This window comes from Leptosomus discolor, chromosome Z (genome assembly GCF_034619465.1).
Source record: "Leptosomus discolor isolate bLepDis1 chromosome Z, bLepDis1.hap2, whole genome shotgun sequence".
In the NCBI taxonomy this organism is placed as follows: Eukaryota; Metazoa; Chordata; class Aves; order Leptosomiformes; family Leptosomidae; genus Leptosomus; species Leptosomus discolor.
The window spans coordinates 1,398,709-1,413,619 of record NC_141419.1 but is presented as its reverse complement, the minus strand read 5'-3'; the positions used below and the strand labels follow the sequence as shown (position 1 = coordinate 1,413,619).

General features: G+C 47.0%; 1 protein-coding gene across 2 annotated transcripts in view; it reads left to right on the top strand.

Moving 5' to 3' along the window:
• The window catches only part of HIVEP3 (HIVEP zinc finger 3), a 63,779-nt gene that overhangs the window by 33,709 nt on the left and 15,159 nt on the right, over window positions 1–14,911 (top strand). For both annotated transcript variants that reach the window (XM_086479523.1, XM_086479524.1), the window contains exon 3: window positions 8,352–8,527. In XM_086479523.1, coding sequence (XP_086335649.1) covers window positions 8,352–8,527 — 176 coding nt within the window. The remainder of the gene's footprint in view (window positions 1–8,351; window positions 8,528–14,911) is intronic.

Sequence of the window (14,911 nt, the reverse complement as noted above, 5' to 3'; positions counted from 1 at the left end):
AGACTGCTCTGTGTGCTACAGAGGTGTCAACATTTTTGTCAGCCCTTCCAGGGAGTTTACAGCAAGAAACTGTGTCCAGTGAAAGGTGCTTTAAAGGCTGAATATCCAGGAGGTGTTACACTGCTTAAATCCGTGCCGTGGTTTTGTGCAGGGTAAACCTACTTGAAGACATTGCCCAAATTTTTCATATTAAGCTTAAATTTTCCACTTCTTGTTTTCACTCTGTAGTTCTTAGGGTAACTGCCAATATTAAGTGTCTCTCCATCCTGACCATGATGTGCATCTTTCCAGACTGTTAGCCTGTCCCTGGACCTTTTACTGTCTATGGTTCAGTACAATGTCTGAATCATTCACTTTTTGTGTGCTTTCCTCCCAAATCCAGCTTTGCATCCATCTCCTTCACCAGAGATGTTGTTTCCCTCCCATTTTTTTCTGGTTTGCTGGCACCATTTGAATTTTGAAATGCAAAAACCTGGGCACAGTGTCCCAGATGTGATCACATCAAGAGAGATTTCCTTTGACTTGATGTTTCTACACGGACCTCCCCACATCCTGCCGGTCTGGCTGCCTGGTCACAGGGCAGTGCTATAGGAAGCAGCTCCTGTGGCTTTTCTGTATGATATATGGGCTCTTCCAGGGTTTGTTTTTCGTAGACAGGCTGGAGAATCACTGATCTGCTTTTGGACAGGGCCTTGACCACCCATGGTGCTAGCATCACTTCAGAAGCAGCTGGCGTGTCCCACGCAGCCCCAGTGCCACCGAGGTTGTGCTGACAGAGCTGTGATCACAAGGAGCACACTGTGGGGTACACCCACTTTATTGTTTCCCATTCAAAGAAATGTGGAAAATTGCCTTAGGTAAAATCTGAGCTGTGAGGACCCACCAGGGATATTATAAAAAGCAGAAAGGGTAACTTAGGCCTGAGCTGTCCTGTGTGATCTTTTTTCTTTTGCAGTGCCATAAAATTCCTCCTCCTCCTATCTACGCTTAGATTCCTGCAGAGGGGAAGCGAGCGGGACACGTTTCTTCCTGAAGTTGCCTATAGAGTTTCTTGCCGAACTGACGTGCGTTTTGCAGTGGTGGTGGCAAGCCAAGGGGACGTTTTGCTCTGTGGGACACCAAGGAGCGCTTGTTTCCGTGCAAGCAGACGTGCTGTCCTGTGCTTTACGCGTGCCAGTGACTGGGCGAGTGGCATGCCCGTCCTCCAGTCAGAGGCTGACCTCATGGCACGCGGGGCAGAGGGGGTTTTACATGCAGGAAACCTGATGGTTCTTTGATCATCACCTCTCTTTACCTAAACGGACTGGATGATCATAAGCAACATCTTCCCCTCGGGGGTGCTACACTTTGCTGAGGCTAAAGACGTTCCTGTGCAAAATGCTTTAACGGGTTTCTTTGAAAAAGTGTGATCTGCTTTTGATATGACTTGATACAGAAATAACAATGTTGGGTGCTCATGTAACCTTACCTCTTCAGTTCTCTAAGCAAAATTAGTCAATTCTGGTAGATTTTAGAAACAGCAAGAGGATTTCCTTGACTGATACCTCTCCTGACATAGGCAAATGAGGTTTCCATCTGCCAATAATGCATTCTTCTTGAATGCCTTCCTACTATTTCATAGAGATTTTCCTCATAAGTGACAAGAAGTTGGTGTGCTGCTCTGTACGTGGTTGGGGCATAAACATGAAATGTCAGCAAGACCAAACCTGATAACACAGCGATGATGATCACAAAAGTGTGTTTGCAAAGATGTTCCCACTTTATATAGTAAAATTAAATCTACAAAAATGAGTTACCGACCTATGTATTTCTACCAATATTCATTGCTTGGTCATGAGAAATTTTATAGAGCCTCAGGCCTGGAAAGCAGCTCTGGGCTTGGAACAAAAGTTCCTCTTCTGGGCTTGGCATGACATCTTCACAAAGGGCTTGGTTTGAGAGATTATCCTCACTGTCATCTCTATGTAAAAAAAAAAAAAAAATACAGGCGAGTTTTAATGCGCTGCCCCACAGCTACCCATGACAGAATGTGAGCCTAGTCACTTCGGGCAGGGGTGTAATGTCCTGTTTCGACGGGAAAGCATGGCGAGACCTGCTCTGGTGCCAGCGCTGGTGGGCTGTCACCTTGCCAAGGCATCGTCCAGAGCACTTGCAAAAATTGAGAGATGTCTCCTTGCTCCTGCACGGGTGGTGGAGTCACCGTCCCTGGAGGTGCTTGAAAGACTGTAGATGTGGTGCTGAGGGACGTGGTTTAGTGCTGGGCTTGGCCGTGCTGGGTTAACGGTTGGACTCGATGGTCTTAAAGGTCTTTTCCAACGTAAATGATTCTGTGATTCTATGAACAAACTCGGAGTGGCCACAGAAACTCAGGGATGCGATGGGCTGGTTTTCCGTGTGTTTCTTGTTGCTCCTTGCATGGAAGAAACATAATCAAAGCTGCAGGTTTTCGAATCGGGAACCAAGTGTCTGTGGCCGGCAGATTTGTCGCGGTGTCTCTCTGCTGTGCCCTTCCATCCTGCAACCGCAAGCAGCCATGGGCCTGAAATGCGTGAGGAAGCTGATCACAGCGGCAGTCCTGAGAGGGAGCTGGGCTTGTAGTATTTTAATCTGCTGTCCACTATCAACCATAAGAGGGAGGGCACATCCGTCCAGCTTCTCTGCACTGGCAGAGCGCCTCGTGCACTCGAGCCATTGCAGCCCATGGGAATGGGAGCGGTGGCTTCCCAGCCGTTCTTCCCATGCCAGTGGCATGTGTTGCTGATGAAGGGAAGATTTAATATCCTTCAGCCTCTGTGAGGTTCCCCGTGAGTCCAAACCAGCTACTTCTCTTTGAATCGATCCGGATTTGTTATCTGAATTAGAGCCCACTCAAAATGGGGGTGCCATTACTTCAGGGACTGTGTGGTACCTTTGGCAGCAGATAGTCCCTGCCCCAATGTTTTACCAAGCAGAAGGAGCCCTAGGTTTGCTGCCTGGGAGGTGGCCATCTTGGACGGTGTAATTCTTCCAGTGTTAAATCTTATTTGAGCTGCTGATACCCAAGTCAAGGGCGAGATGATGTTCGTAGTAACACCTTCATACCAAGTTTCTTTGTGTGTGTCCGGTCTGGGTGGTGGGGTCTCGTTCAGCTCAGCCTCTGGTCTTCTGCAGTTTCACTGGAGATGGGCAAGTGCTGTTTGCAAAAGATCCATTACTTCAGACAGGGAAGAGCGGATTTCTGTGCCAGGTCCTCCCATGTCCACACCCAGCTCTTCCTCTGTCTTGCTGTATCATTCTTTGGACATTTGTTGTTTGTCTTGGTGCAATATTCCTGCCTGACAAATTGGGATGCTAGAAGGTTTTATGATGCTTTTAGAAACCTGGAAATGACATTGTCTGGTCTGGGTTTTGTAAAGAACTCCGTCTGTTTGTTCTGCTCTAGCTTGGGTTGAGTTGTGGCAGATTTCGTAGTAACTGTCTGGCCTTAAGGACACGCCTCTGCGTGTGGTGATCCTTAACACAGGCTGCAGTCTTGTAGGGTCTCCCAGCCCGTGTTTCCCTAGGGAATGCAATGGATAAGGCTAAGGACTTCTGCTACACATGCAGTTTCAGAGCAGGTATTGCTGATGTCGCCATGGAAGAATTGGTCTAATCACCTAGCTGGGACCTGGGAGGAAGGCAATAAACTTACTAGTAATTAGGGACATTATAGCAGTTACACATTTATCAGCAATCTGGCAAATTTTGCAGGTGGCATAAAACATACATTAGCTAATACCAGGGCAGACTGTCAGGAATTTCCAAAGGATTTAGGCAAACCAGACGGGTGGGCAGCCTGGTGACAGATAAAATGTGCCATCAATGAAACCAGAAGACTTAGACCAAAGCAACAACTGGAGCTGCTCCGTTCACTTGACTGAACTAAATGGGGCAGCTCAGGAAAGGGATCAGGTATCCAATTCCTGTTACTGTGTACCAGTAATCCAAAAAGCAAACGAGTTTAATGAATGTCAAAAGCAGTTAAGGAAACACTTGCTGCAAAACTAACCGGGGGTGTTCTTTACCATAATACATTATTGAGGTTCAAATTCTGGAAATGCACAAAATCAGGCTGTGACTTGCAAATAACATAACTGCAGCTGCTGTGCTGGGGCTGCGACCAGCAAGGTCACTCCGGCAGAGGCTTTGCAGGGCAAGGTAAATTCCTGGCGGCTGTAGAAAGCAGGAGAGAAGGGGTGATTCAGCCCGACAGTGTCTCATAACGTAGCAACGAGTCCCCCAGAAACCTGCTCTCCCTTCCTGCCTGCGAACCACCAAACTTCCTTCCCCCTCTGCTCTCCAAGGTTTTATCGTGTGGTTTTCAGCCACATGAAGATTTTGGATGTGGCTCACAGCGCTGAGAAAAAAAGAAAGAAGTGTCTGTGGCTAGGAAGGGTAGTCAGGTATTTCTAACAGCAAATACCAAGAACGAAGCCTCCTAAAGCCGGCGAAGGAATAAATGCTTCATGGTTTTAGGTTTCAACTAAGTTTAAGGGAAAGAGCTGAGACAAGGTTCGTGTTTTCCCATTGTTGGGTTTCTTGTGACTCCTGATAGTAATGGCTTGTTTTGAGGTCATCAAGTCTCCGAATCTGGTACTGCCTCCAGCAGCACCAATGCTGCCGTGGCCGTGCCAGTTTCTCTTGCTCTGAAAAGTGGTTCGTAGTGGTTGCACAAAATTCAACAGATGTGCGTTTGCGAGCAGAACACAGCAAATGACCTTTCAAAAAATGCATCAAATAACTGAATTTTTATCTTTCTGTGCATCTGTTTGAAAGAACTGTGTCCTAAATTAGTCTTCGAGCTTGTAATGGCCAGTTAGCCTCCTGGGTTTCAAATCATTTGGGTATTAGATGTGACACTGTGGGAGGTGTAAGTTGCTAACTACAGGATTATGAATTCCACAGTGCTCTGGAAGAGAAGCCCAGATTTGCTGACACAAACTCCAACTGTGGATGTTAGAGGGATCTGGTTACAGCAAACGTTACGGAGCTGGAAGATCCTTTGTCTGGGGTAAATCTTCACGTGAAGTGAGCTGTCACTGACTTGTCTTTCTGATGCAAATCATATGAAAGTATTAGATCCACAGAGAAACCAGGATCGTACTGAAGCAATTATCTCCATAACCATATTATAGCCTTCAATGGAAACAGATGGCATTTGAGCCGCCTTCTCTATGTTATGGCAGTATCACCTCCCTTGCTTTCTTCTTGTTTGGTTTGGTATTTCTTTAGGTTACCTTTCTTTTTCTGTTTTTCTCCTCTCCCTCAGTGTTTTGCGCATGGTCTCGGGGAGCTGTGGAAGAATATCTGTGTTGAAGGATGGCTCAGTCTCATAGAGTGTCAGATAAACTGCGATGTCTAATTTCAGATTAAGTCACGTGTCCCTTTTTATCCAGGAAAAGCCAGCCCCAATAGCTTTAATGAGGCTGACGAAGGGACTGTTGGACACAAAGGACTTGCTTAGAGATTTCCATGTGAGAGTGTAATTAAGGGTAGTGCAAGTACAAGGCTGATAAAGGAGCAATTTCATTTTTTAAATGGCAAGGTGATTACCAGCATAATGACAGAAAGAAAGGAGGGCAAGAAGGAAGCCTCAAATACAACTTTGAACAGAAGAGAAATCAGGATTCCTGGGTTCCTTTTGCTCCTTTCGCTGTTCTAGCATTAAGTCACTGACTGAATGAAGAAGGGACATTGGCCATCCCTGACAATTAATTGTGTCTACCCTGGTGTCTGTACAGTTAAATGGGGATAACTGGACATACTGGGGTGGAGGCTGACAGTCAGTGTGTGCTCTTCAGCTCAGTCCCCTCTGGCTAAATAATGAGAAATTTGTGATGAAGGGGTTTTGGTGTTGGCTTTTTTTTTCTTGGGCGGGGGGGGGAAGCAGGAAAGGCACAGGGTAGATGGCATTGCTGTGGCTTCAGTTACCATAGGCAGAATAGAGGATCTGGGCTACGAGATCATAGAATCACAGAATGGTTTGGGTTGGAAGGGACCTTAAAGACCATCTAGTCCCACCCACTGCCATGGGCAGGGACACCTCCCACCAGAGCAGGTCGCTCCCAGCCCCATCCAGCCTGGCCTTGAGCCCTGCCAGGGAGGGGGCAGCCACGGCTGCTCTGGGCAGCCTGGGCCAGGGCCTCACTGCCCTCACCGGGAAGAATTTCTTCCTAATGTCTCATCTCAATCTCCCCTCTTTCAGTTTGAAACTGTCACCCCTAGTCCTGTCCCTACTCTCCCCAGTCAAGAGCCCCTCCCCACCTCTCCTGCAGCCCCTTTCAGCACTGGAAGCCGCTCTAAGGTCTCCCCGGAGCCTTCTCTTCTCCAGGCTGAACACCCCCAACTCTCAGCCTGCCCTCACAGGGAGCTGCTCCAGCCCCCTGAGTATCTTCATGGCCTCTTCTGGACCCGCTCAAGCAGGTCTGTTGTGTTCTGGAGAACTTCTGCTGAGCTGAAGGTCAGAAATACAAGCTGTTCCCCCACATGTAGCTGTTGGACGCCAGGACCTGGTTATGCTGGTGTTGCTACTGGTATTTCAGGCTAGATTGGGGCTATCTAGATACCTGTTTTTCCTCTCTTCTCTAGTCTGTGTCTGAAGCTGCATGGGAAATCCGTGACCTCATCACCTTAGTGCATGCACAACTCATCATCTTGTATGCATCTGCTCACGTCTCCCCTATGAAGCAGAGAAGTGGCTCAGCCTCCTTCTTACAGATAAGACCCTGAGGCAGAGAGACCAGGACTTGGCAGGAGAGGAAGGGTTTAGTCCAGAACTCACATCTACCAGGTGGCACCCAGGAAGATTATTTTGAATTTCGTGTGTAGTAGGTCCCCCAAACACCCATGTGGAACTGAAATTACCTGCACACTTCCTAAGTGAGTGCAGCCAAGGCCACGTGCATTCTGCCCGGGTGGGAGATTAAGGGGTTCGTGCAGTGTGACTTGCCTTTAAATCCACACTTGTATGTAAACTGGGATGTATTTTCTCGGATGCATCCTGTGCAGACCATGCCGTTATCATCCTAACAGTTCAGGGCTGGATTAATGATATTTGTGTGGTTTTTACTCAGCTTTAAATGATCTTTTTTGCATTATAAATACATAGGATTTTTTAGGACTTACTATACCTTCACTTATTTAAGTGCTCAAGCTATCTGTAGTGTTGCTGTTTTCTGTTCCATTTTTCTTCAGTCTGGCTGCTGTTTTCTCACCATTCTGGTTTGGAGTAGGCTTTATTGGGAAGATACTAAAAGGTGACTGATGGTGTTGTGTGTCTTCTGTTAAGATGCTTGAGAAGACCTGATTTTCAAAGGTGGATTTTTTGAGATCTCTGAAGACCAGACATAAGTCATACTGGATAGAAAAATGAGTTGCAAGAAGTACCACACTTCAAAAATTTGGCCTCTTAAAAATCTGAGGGGACCAATTTCATGTTACCTTATTCTTCTTGTGCTGCAAGTACAGGAAATTACAGACTCCATTTGCTAAACGGCAGGAGGCTAAGTGGTTTGCCTCAGTCTCACAAATATTTTTCAAACCCCCGTCATGTAGCCTTCACTATGCACTAATGCGTGGACAGAAAATAAATGAATGTACAATGTGAAGGAAGGATGACCAATCTCATTCTCTTTGGTAAACCTAAGTCATGATACTGTACTAAAGATAAAAAAGCCTGGAGTCTGTGGTGGTTACATGTAGTGTCAGCACAATGTATTTTAAAAGTGGATGTTTTCTTCTCTTTGTGTCCATTCTGGGTGTCTCATTCTAGCAGGGGTCTGTGCAGGGACCACAACTTGCAGTGTGGCGTTACTGTCTGCTCCGCTGGCTTTTACTGTTGTCCCGGTGGGTGGGAAAGGTTGTACCACAAGCAGTTTCACTAGGATGTGTTTTCTCAGTCCTTTGCATAGTTCAGTGACAGACTGTGCCTATTTTAATACGCAGCATAGGCTGAGAGAGAGATGATTCAGGCAGCCAGGCTGGACTGTGACATATCTTACTCAGATGGTGATGAGTGCCTCAGTTTGTGTCTGAGGATGGGGAAAATCAGGACATTCGGGTGACCCTGTGACTTACCTCAGGCTTTGGCCTATTTGTCTGTACAGAGAAGAAGGACATTAGAACATCTTCTGGAAGAGGAAGCAGGCACCTGGGCAAAAGCTTTTGAAGATATTTTTAATTTAGCCTAATTACCCAGCTAGCAAATGGTAAATGAGACTGGTGGTGTCAATAACATGCTGAATTAATCCAGGAAAGTTGTGACTACTTTTGAGGTGGGAATATTCTTTTTTTTTTTTTTTTTTTTTTTTTATCATGACACCTGTTGCTCATAGGTACAAATCAAACGAAGAGTATGTGTATGTGCGAGGCCGTGGAAGAGGGAAGTATGTATGTGAGGAGTGTGGAATTCGCTGCAAGAAACCCAGCATGCTGAAGAAACACATTCGCACGCACACAGACGTCAGGCCATATGTCTGCAAGTACTGTAACTTTGCTTTTAAAACCAAAGGTAAGAGACAGTCAGCTCCTAGCTCCTCTGCTTAGTATATTGACTTACAAGCCTTCTTGGGGGCGCTGGCGAAGGGGAAGGGAAAGCCTTCCCAGGGTCTGGAGAACCCCAGGAGTTGGAGGGAGGGGGATGAGGGAGTCTGAAATTGGCTGAAATTTTCAGGAGAGGACCGGTCCTGCGTTAAGCTGATGCGTGTCGTGGTGGAGAGCACTGGCTGCACATGCCAGCCTGCAGCAAAGCATCTGCGCCATCCTATTTGTGCTTCTTCAAGGGAATGAGCCTGAAATACAGCTTCACTGACAGGGATTTATAAACAAACCCGCCCCAGAATGAGAGCAGGAGCTCCCGGGAACAGGCAAACATCCCTGGCTGAGCACCTGGAGACAGTCTTTGGGTGGTTTTTATGCTCTCAGCATCTGTTTGCACTGCACATTTTCATCCTTCGCAGTTGCATGTAGCTTTGACATTTTCTATACCATGTCAACAGACTTTTTCTCTAAAGGCCTCCATTCCAGGACATCTAGTCATGAACGGTCCACAACTTCACTACCACCAGATATTCTTTGCAAGCAGCTTCCATCATTGCCTCAGCGAGTGTGCGAGGGAACTCTTATCAGGAACATGCAAAGCCACATGCGATAAAAAGTCTCTGCCAAGGGGCTGTGGGTGAAGTTTTCAAAAGTGCCAGAGGTGTCCATGCTCCTTTAGCTTCTCGTATGAGTCTGGCATCACGGGTTTGACAAACCTCCCCTCCATCTTTGGTTGCAGCAAGCCTTGCAATGAAGATGTCGAGTGCAGCTTCTTGATTATAGTTTGACATAAATGTAACTGTCCGTTGTCCGTAGCTCTGTCATTGCAAATCTCAGAAGATGACACCGCTGGGAGAGTTAATTACTCAAAAAGAGCATCAACCGCCCCAAAAATAGTGCTACCCAAGGAAGCAGCACAGCGTGGGGGTGGGGAGGAGGCGCTGGGTGCCGGGTGGCCCGCGGCAAGCGTGCTTACCCAGAAGCGCCGATGAAGGGCACGTCTGCGCTAGACAAGTGACCCAGACGCTGGGTGACTCAGGGTGGGCAGTGCCTGTAGCTGATGTAAAAGTCAGTAAAGCTGGCGGGTGATTTCTGGGTGACAACGGGTTGGTAATCGCTAGGCGTCTGGGAGCATGGGGAAGTGATACCCAATTTGAGGCCAAATTGTTGTCAGACACATGCAGGAGGTCTGGGCTATGGTTCTTTCTCTCCCTCCCAGCCTGGAGCTATTTCTGATTCATTTTCTTTCTCTTTCTCTCTTGCTTTTGTTACTTTGTCTGAGGTTTTTCCTTTGAGAGGTGAATCCATTCAGCCTCTTCCGTCACTTCACTTTGCTTTCCACCATGCTTCTGTTAGGCTTTTATTCGGGTTGTTGCAACTGAACCATCCTTTTCACCATTTCTTTAGCTGCTTTGCTCTTCATCTCTGCTCCCTTGAAGCACACAAACTGCCAGCACTGACTGTGCCGATGGCACGTTGCAAATAGCCGCCTCCAAGGGACTTCCCTTCTCTGGCTTTGCAGGAAACTTGCATGAGGAAGGTGGCATGGAAAAGTTTCCTTCAAAAAACAAAAATCCCTAGTGTTGGGATTTGAATGCAGAACTATCTGTTTGCCTGTGGATGCATGAGGGGGTCAGAACTTCTCCGGATCAGCGATTTCAGGACAAAAAGTTGCATGGTGGTAACTTGGAATTGCATGGAAATGGCTCTTTGCTGGCAGGGGGTGGCAGCCAGAGCCCCGGGCATGCTTATACTCCACGTAACTGCAGCACTTGGGTGAAAGCTGTTTGCTGTCACGGATGCACAAGGACCTTTGGAAGAGTTACTGGAGAGCGAGAGAAAGGTCAGCCTTGTGTGCTGATAAAATCGTGAGTTCAAGTTCAGTTGCAGAATCATTGCTGTTGGTGATGGAGCGCGAACCAGAGGCCCAGGAGGTTTGCAGAACTGGGTGTTTCCCAGCTTATTTTGCAGACACCTGGAACACGTTTGTTCGTGCCCTGGTTCATGAGGATCCTCCTTCCCCGAGTGCAGTTTTGCAACCAGTTGCTTGCAGAATGGAGAAGCTGGAGCTCTCGCTACCGGACTGCACTTGCGGAAATATAAGCTGAGCTGAAGCTCTTTTAGAAATCAGCTTTCCAAAGTTAATTTTAGCCTTCAGTGTAAACTCAGGGGGGATATCTGTGGAGCTGTCTTCATTTTGGCTGTGGTCGGTCTGTTCTGCATGATCTAATGCTCTAAACTCTCAACTAGGCTGGAAGCAGTTAAACGCTTTTTTATTATTATTTTTAATGAGGATCTTTATCTGTTTAAAATGTACCTCTCCCCCACGCGCCCCAGAAAATCCGTATCTGTGTTCCAAGAACTGGGAAAATTTTCACAAAAGGAAGAGCTCTAAATATTTTCCCCTTTTCACTAATTATGCTGCTTGTCTGCTTTTTGAGCATTTCTGTTACTGTAAGCGAAGCTGTTCCTTCGGGTTACAGAACTGCAGGGAAATTTTTTTATTATTATTTTAAAGCAAATCTGTGACAGTTTTCTGTGCTCACTTAGCTGATGGAAACAGCAGTCTTGGAAATCTGGTTTGTAAAGATTTATTTGATTTTACGTTTCTGGACCAGATATAAGCGTGCCTCTTTAATGAGGTGTCTCTACCTCCACTGTAGGAGTCCTCTCCTAAGAGGTTTGTTGCCGTGGCCTCCAAGATGTTGTTTAAAAGAAGTTAAGCAGCTTCTTCATTGTTCTCTTACCAGGAAGGAAATGAAGACAAAGTTGCAGTCTCACAATTTTCCCTTTCAGGAAGGTCAGGGAGAGCTTTTTCCTTGGCCACGTCCCCAGAGGGGACACAGGAACTGCCAGCCTCCCCTCGTCACTCCTCTCCAGACCCTGGGGGGAAGCGCAGCCCCTTTCTTCACTCCTTCTCTTGGGTGACTTGGGAACGTGGGTCAGTGTTGGCACATTAATTCCCCTCCTGTGCAGACATTATCCTTTTCCACAGCTATTTTCTGTCCTTGTTCAGACTCACATCAGACTCTCACGTCCTGATTACTTCAGATTTCTTAAAATTTCTGGACAAAGTGCATGGAGCAGCTCGCTGTGTCGATGCCGCTGCCTTTGCTTTGGGGTCAGGAGGGACAAGGAGCTTCATATTAATTTAAAAGGTGCTTGTGTAAAGGACACCAGTGCCTGTTGGCTGAAGATACCCATTTGATAGTCTAGTCCACTCACAGTTTCCAGACACCAGACTTCTTCATGTCCTCAGCCATAGTCTTCCTTTAATAAATTAGTTTGCAGTTCCTTAAATCAGCCCATGACAGGCACTGAGGTTATTGAACATGTTAATATATTAAATGCATTGCACCCTCAGCCCTTAAAGGCAAGGTTATGGCTGGACAGTTTATTATTATTACTGCTCTAGCAGACTCAGCGCTCTGCTAAGCCTCCTCTGGAAACTACAGAGCAGGTCCAACTGGCGGAAAGCTCCGAAAGAATTAACTGCTGTTCTAGCAGGGCAGATTGATATATAGATTTGCAGAATGTCCCTGCACCCTGTGTGTGCTGGAGCCCTTCTTTAGCGGCTTGGAAGAGGGAAAGGGTCCGAGCATCCCTGTGGAGCCGCTGCTGGGAGGAGGCTTTGGTGCCCCCGCTCCTCGGGATGTGAGGAGCTCCGGCGGGACGAAGGCAGAGTCATCCTCAGGAACTTGCTGCCTGCGCCCTTAGGCAGTGTGGCAGGAGGCGTGGGGCTGGGAACAGAAAACGACCTGGTGGTCCAGACAGGAGATGAAACAGTGTGAGCAAAGGGGCTCTTTAACTGACCAGGGCAAGGTGAGAAAAAGGAATGAGAGCTGGAAGTAAAAGACTGGCAAATTCAAGCCAAATATTAGCTGTTATTTTTTTAAACAGCGCAGCTATTAAGTCCCGGCACAAGCCTCGAAGGGAAGTATGTGAATTCTGTGTGTTTTGAAATCTGCAAATCCAGCCTGGGTACCTTTCTGGAAGATTCGTTTCCAGCTACCGCAAGATGATAGGCTTGATCCAGAAGATGGCTAAAATTTTATAGCCTGTATCAATAGAGGCAGGCAGGCTAGATGTTCAAATTCTCTCCTTTAATCTTTAAATCAGTAAGTATAAAAGATAATAACAATTTTTTTGAAAACTGAAATCTTTTGCCCAATAAATTGTATACATTAAAGTTTTCCTTCTCATAGAGTCTCACCTGGGGACATTATCTCCATGCCAAGACCTAAATCAAGGCCCGTGCATTATTTAAGCCACACATAAAACCTATTTAAAGGGTTTATCTTGGATGAAGAGTGTTGGTCTGTGGCTGGTTCTCTGTGTGTGAGTGCATCTCACAGCAAAACGGGAGCCTGATAGTTACAGAGTAGCTGTTGCTCTCCTCGCATATTATTTTAAAAGAGAAATATGAAAATATTTAAGTTCTGGAAAGCTGTGAATATTTGTATCACAATGTTGCCTTGGACACTGAGATCATGCGGTTGGTCATTTGTTGTGTTGTTGTTGTTGTTGTTAAATTGTTCACATTTAATAGGAGAAATGGGAAGCGCGGTATTTGCCCAATACAGACAGGATCGTTTTTCCAGGAATCTTAATGTTTCTGTTCCCTACGCTTTGCTTTAACTCCACAACCTTTAAAATATGATAATGGATATTCTGAAAAATTAATTTCCCTCTTTAAATTTAACTGGGGAATCACTTCTAGTCCCTGTTAAGCTGCTTTAAGTGCTTTTGGAGCACTGGAGTTTTAGCTTTCTCAAAACAACACAAATATTTAAGCTGCTTTAAGTCCAGAATAAGACCTCACAACATCAGAAGAGCTTAAGGAGATGGTAATACATAAGCAGGCGTAGCAGGAGAGCTGGGCTGACATGGCACGTACTCCTCCGATGCAGCAATAGTTGGGGTGGGGTCACAATTTCCACAGATTCCTGAATTTATTGAAATATAGCCAGTTTATTTCAAATCTGGGAACTTTTCTGTAAGCGATCCTTAGTGAGGCCCACTTACCTGTTTAAGGTGCAGTATAACTGTTCTGCGCTTTAAATGCAGCTTCCCCGCCTGCTAGTTTCTCTCTTGCTCCTTCAAGTATGTTTTTTCCACTGTTTCCAAGGAAGCAATGCAATGTGGTTAGTTGTTTTGTTTTTTTTTTTAAGTTGGGAGCCAGAACTCTGTAAGGCCACAAGTAGCTGTGAGTCCTTCCTTGTAGGATTCGTATCCAGCTTTTACTTAGGCAAAGTGGTGTTGATTTTACTGGAAATTTGCCGAAGGACTTCAGCATTTAATCCTGCCAGCATTAATTAAGGGGTCTAAAAACACAAGCCGTAAGAAGAACCCTGATAAGATAAATATCATTGTCCTCCAAATTGCTCCCAAATGACAACTCAGCTTCTCGGCTGGTGTAAATACGCCTCAAGCTTTTAACTTCCTTAAAATGATGCAAACTTAGGTCAGATGGGAATCCAGCCCGCCGAGTTTCCCTTCCCTAAGAGGGTAGCGGAATCCCTGTTTTGTTGGGATTTCTTCTTGCTGTGCGTGCAGGGTGCTGTGCACGGACAGGCCGTGCACCAGGGGGATTTGCACCGAGAGCTTTGCCGGCTTATCTCGTTCATCAGCGCGTGTGGGCATCGCCTTATCTAGTCAAATGAGCACGAGGGAAGACGGGGAAGCAGAGTAGAAAATAGTAGAAGGGGAAAGAAAACAACACTTGCTGCGAATTGGTCCCTTGGTATTTTGCATAAACTCATTTGCAGAGGGTGCTTTGGCCTTGCCGGCGCGGGGCCTTCCCGCTCACGCCTGCGCGGGCGGCCCGGGTGGGGAAGGCAGAGGAGAAGCCCCGGCGCTGCCTTGCGCAAGGACAGCTGCCTCCAGTGAAAGAAGATGAAAAAGGAAGTGACACTGATGGCTTCTGGCAGAGCTTGTCGGCCCGGGCCGTTGCTCAGGGTGGAGCTGAGTCAAAGCAGAGGTGCGATGGAGGGGTGGGGGGAGAGCTGCAGGCTGCAGAAGCTGCCCAGATGCTGCCGCTGCAGAAGGGAGAGTGTTTGCTGCGAACGGCGCTGGAGCCAAGGCAGCGGGGAGGGCTTGTGTGTCTCACCAGCCTTCAGACACCTCGAGTGGCCAAGGCGGCCGCTGTATGCCTCTGGGGACCAGCGTCCTTCCCTCGAGTACGGGGTGGCTGCGGTCCTGCCCAAAACATCGCATTCAACGTTCCCTCCCAAGTCGTTGATGTTATGCCCTCCTCCTGGTTTAGCCAAAGCCACGTACATGTAACACGGTGCATTTGTGAGCTTGTTTTGGGGATGTGGTAGCACCAAAATGCCTGGTGGACCTCCCCTCCCCA